This window comes from Etheostoma spectabile, chromosome 9 (genome assembly GCF_008692095.1).
Source record: "Etheostoma spectabile isolate EspeVRDwgs_2016 chromosome 9, UIUC_Espe_1.0, whole genome shotgun sequence".
NCBI lineage: Eukaryota > Metazoa > Chordata > Actinopteri > Perciformes > Percidae > Etheostoma > Etheostoma spectabile.
The window spans coordinates 30,267,193-30,269,952 of NC_045741.1; the positions used below are offsets into that span (position 1 = coordinate 30,267,193).

Below are 2,760 nucleotides of genomic sequence, written 5' to 3' on the forward strand. Positions count from 1 at the left end.
CTTATGGAAAGTTCCCCATGCCTATCTCTATATGTGGTGTCCTGTTGTGTTATTTAAAGCATAACTCTCGCCAAAATGCAACTTAGGGTCTTTTTGTGAATGTACCCAAGTCAAACTTTCTTTTAAAAGCGTAATTAGGACGGAAACGCCACTTTTATGTTTTGTTGTATTCTAATTTTTCAGTCAAATGGCCTTTTGAATGGGAGAGCTAGGGGCACTACTATCGAAATCCCCATTTTTAAAACTCTAAGAAGGCTTGACACAACATGAAACTTTGCTCCAAGTATCACCAGGGGCTCTACACATGATCTCAGCATTGAGAACATTGTTTGTGTACACAGAGTTTACCAAAAGAAGGTTTCTAATAACTCACATTAGCAGTTGGTGTTACCGGTCGCTGCCATCTCACCAGTCAAAAAGAGTTTTTGTACACAAGCAATGTTCTGAATGAGTTCATGTAAAGAGCCCCTGGTGATACTTGGAGCAAAATTTCATGTTGTGTCGGGCCTTCTTAGTGTTAAAAAAGCCATTTGATCAAAAATACTTTCAAATAAACTTACAAGTGGCGCTTCTGTCCTAATTATGCTTTCAAACTAAAGTCTGACTCGGGTACATTCACAAAAACACCCTAAGTTTCACAGTTTCTGTTTTTCGTCACATGTTCATACATGTGGACGTTTCTGATTGCTCTTGAAGGCAGCTTCCATGACCTCCCGGGCAGTTCAGTGCTTTCTCGTGGCAGTGATAGAGGCTGTGATGTTTCCTATTTCATGTACGGGACTCTCACACCGCCTCAAAACACACCCACAAGTCTGCTCCACATGCACATGATTGGCCATTAATTTACCTTGTCAGCTTGTCGGAGACAGTCTATGCGTCTCATTTTGCCTTTCTGGTCCGGGTTTGACAGGACACAGCACGCAGCTTTCTTCCCAGTGATGGACAGGACAAAGTCTTCTCTGCATTCAGGTCTGATGTCCTTTCTGAGCTTGGCCAGAAGGCGGCTGGCCCACTTCTGCTTCACCTGGGAACAGGAGGATATCTCAAAGGGTTAGAACATACTGTGTGTGTCTTCAGCTTCTTTCATTAGCTCTACTATCTACTCAACTAACTCATCACACCTCGGCCTTCTCCCCCAACAGCTCGTCTTTGACGGCTCTCTCTTCTTCTTTGGTCATCCTTTTCTCATGTTTTTTGAAGTACTTCCTCTTCCTGGCCTGGAGGTTAAACCATGTGTAGGCAAAGGCACGGACCTGGGGCAGCAGCGCCTCAATGAACGGATGGAACTCATCCTACAGGACAGACAGACACACACACAGATAAACAGACAGATGAATGTAAGTACACAATCCTAACCAAACCAACTTCATCCTCAGCTCTGACGTGTACAGTATATCTGACACACATCAGTGGACATACTCTCCAGTGGTAACATGTTCATGGCTGTGGCTCTAGAGGCAGTGAGGCCCGCTGGCCTGGCTCCTCCTGTACTCATACCCAAGTGCCCTTAACCTCTGACTCTGTGTGTATGAGTGTGTGCATGCGAGGGTGTGTGTGTGTGTGTGTGTGTGTGTGTGTGCACACTGTTGAGGATTCACTAGCATCCTCCTCAGTCCCTCCCCACTCTTAGGGATTGGCATACAGCAGATTTAAGATCGTAAAGACAGTAAAGGAAAAAAAAAGGCTGCGTTTGTGGTGGTGGTGGTGGTGGGGGGGGTCCTTATCATTTCTTTGCCAGGTTAGGACATTTCTAAATCCAAAATCTGGGTCCAACTAAGCTTGTCATGGTAAAACCTGAGATTACATGTGTAAAACAGCAATTGTTAAATGTAGTACTGGGATTAGTTTGAGATTAAAAGATGGTTATGATCTGATGGTAAGGGTTAATAATGTGTGTGTGAATAATAATACAACTAGTTGCACTGTGGGAGGACTCTGCAGCTATCAGAGGCTTCTGTCAGTCCCCAGAGACCATGCATGCGAGCACACAGAGCTGTAAAGTGTGAGCACACAGGCCGGCTAATAGAGTGTCAGCAGCTGATAAGCAGCACAGGCCTGAACTGCCTGCTCCTACACAGCCATAGCAGCTGCAGCTAGGGTGGGTTAACATAGTTTTCAGCATTATGAAATGATAGTTTGTCTCCTCCACACCAGTGCTGATCAGGCACAGAGTCGTGTTACCTGAGACAGCGAGAGAGGAGAAAGCATCATGCTGATGAGAAGCAGCTGAATCAGCCCACAAACATCCCGAGGCTCGCCGTTTGCTCCTGCACATTTCTACTCGCTGGGTCCCGCTAAGTCAGTGGAGCAGCTCCGGGTTAGGAGAGAGAAACGCTGCATTTCCTGGGCTACTGCTGCTGTTTCACAGGATCCACAGATCAGACAGCTCTGCTCGCCTCGGATGACTCCGCCGCGCTAAACTCCACAAATGATGACACGCCAGAAAAGTTGAGGCTCCGGAAAAAAAAGCTCCGCAGGGAGAAACGCCAGCGAAAGTGCATCACTATGGCCCGGGGTGTAGCGGAGCGTCATGTCGAGAGGGAAGGAGATGAGGGGGCGAAGAGTAAAAGAAAGAGAAGTGAAATGACGTTATGAGTCCAGCCCATCCCAAATGCCCGGGCTTAAAGCCGCAGCAGCCCGACACCAACACCGGAGCTGCAGGTCAGCTCAGGACCCAGAGTACACACATACACACACACACACTCTCTCTCTGTCTCACACACACACACACACACACACACACACACACACACACACACA

General features: G+C 47.1%; 1 protein-coding gene and 1 long non-coding RNA gene across 5 annotated transcripts in view; both read right to left on the reverse strand.

Moving 5' to 3' along the window:
• The window catches only part of LOC116695213 (uncharacterized), a 22,119-nt gene that overhangs the window by 12,107 nt on the left and 7,252 nt on the right, over positions 1–2,760 (reverse strand). The gene's annotated exons all lie outside the window — the stretch shown is intronic.
• Positions 1–2,760, reverse strand: part of nfic (nuclear factor I/C) — an 18,085-nt gene that overhangs the window by 12,107 nt on the left and 3,218 nt on the right. For 2 of the 4 annotated variants that reach the window (XM_032525323.1, XM_032525322.1), the window contains exons 2-4: positions 2,182–2,503; positions 1,122–1,292; positions 848–1,024 (exon numbers count right to left, since the gene is read on the reverse strand). In XM_032525323.1, the coding sequence (XP_032381214.1) occupies positions 848–1,024; positions 1,122–1,292; positions 2,182–2,211 (378 nt within the window). In that variant the 5' untranslated portion in view covers positions 2,212–2,503. The remainder of the gene's footprint in view (positions 1–847; positions 1,025–1,121; positions 1,293–2,181; positions 2,504–2,760) is intronic. The other 2 variants (XM_032525321.1, XM_032525320.1) reach the window with 1 other exon arrangement.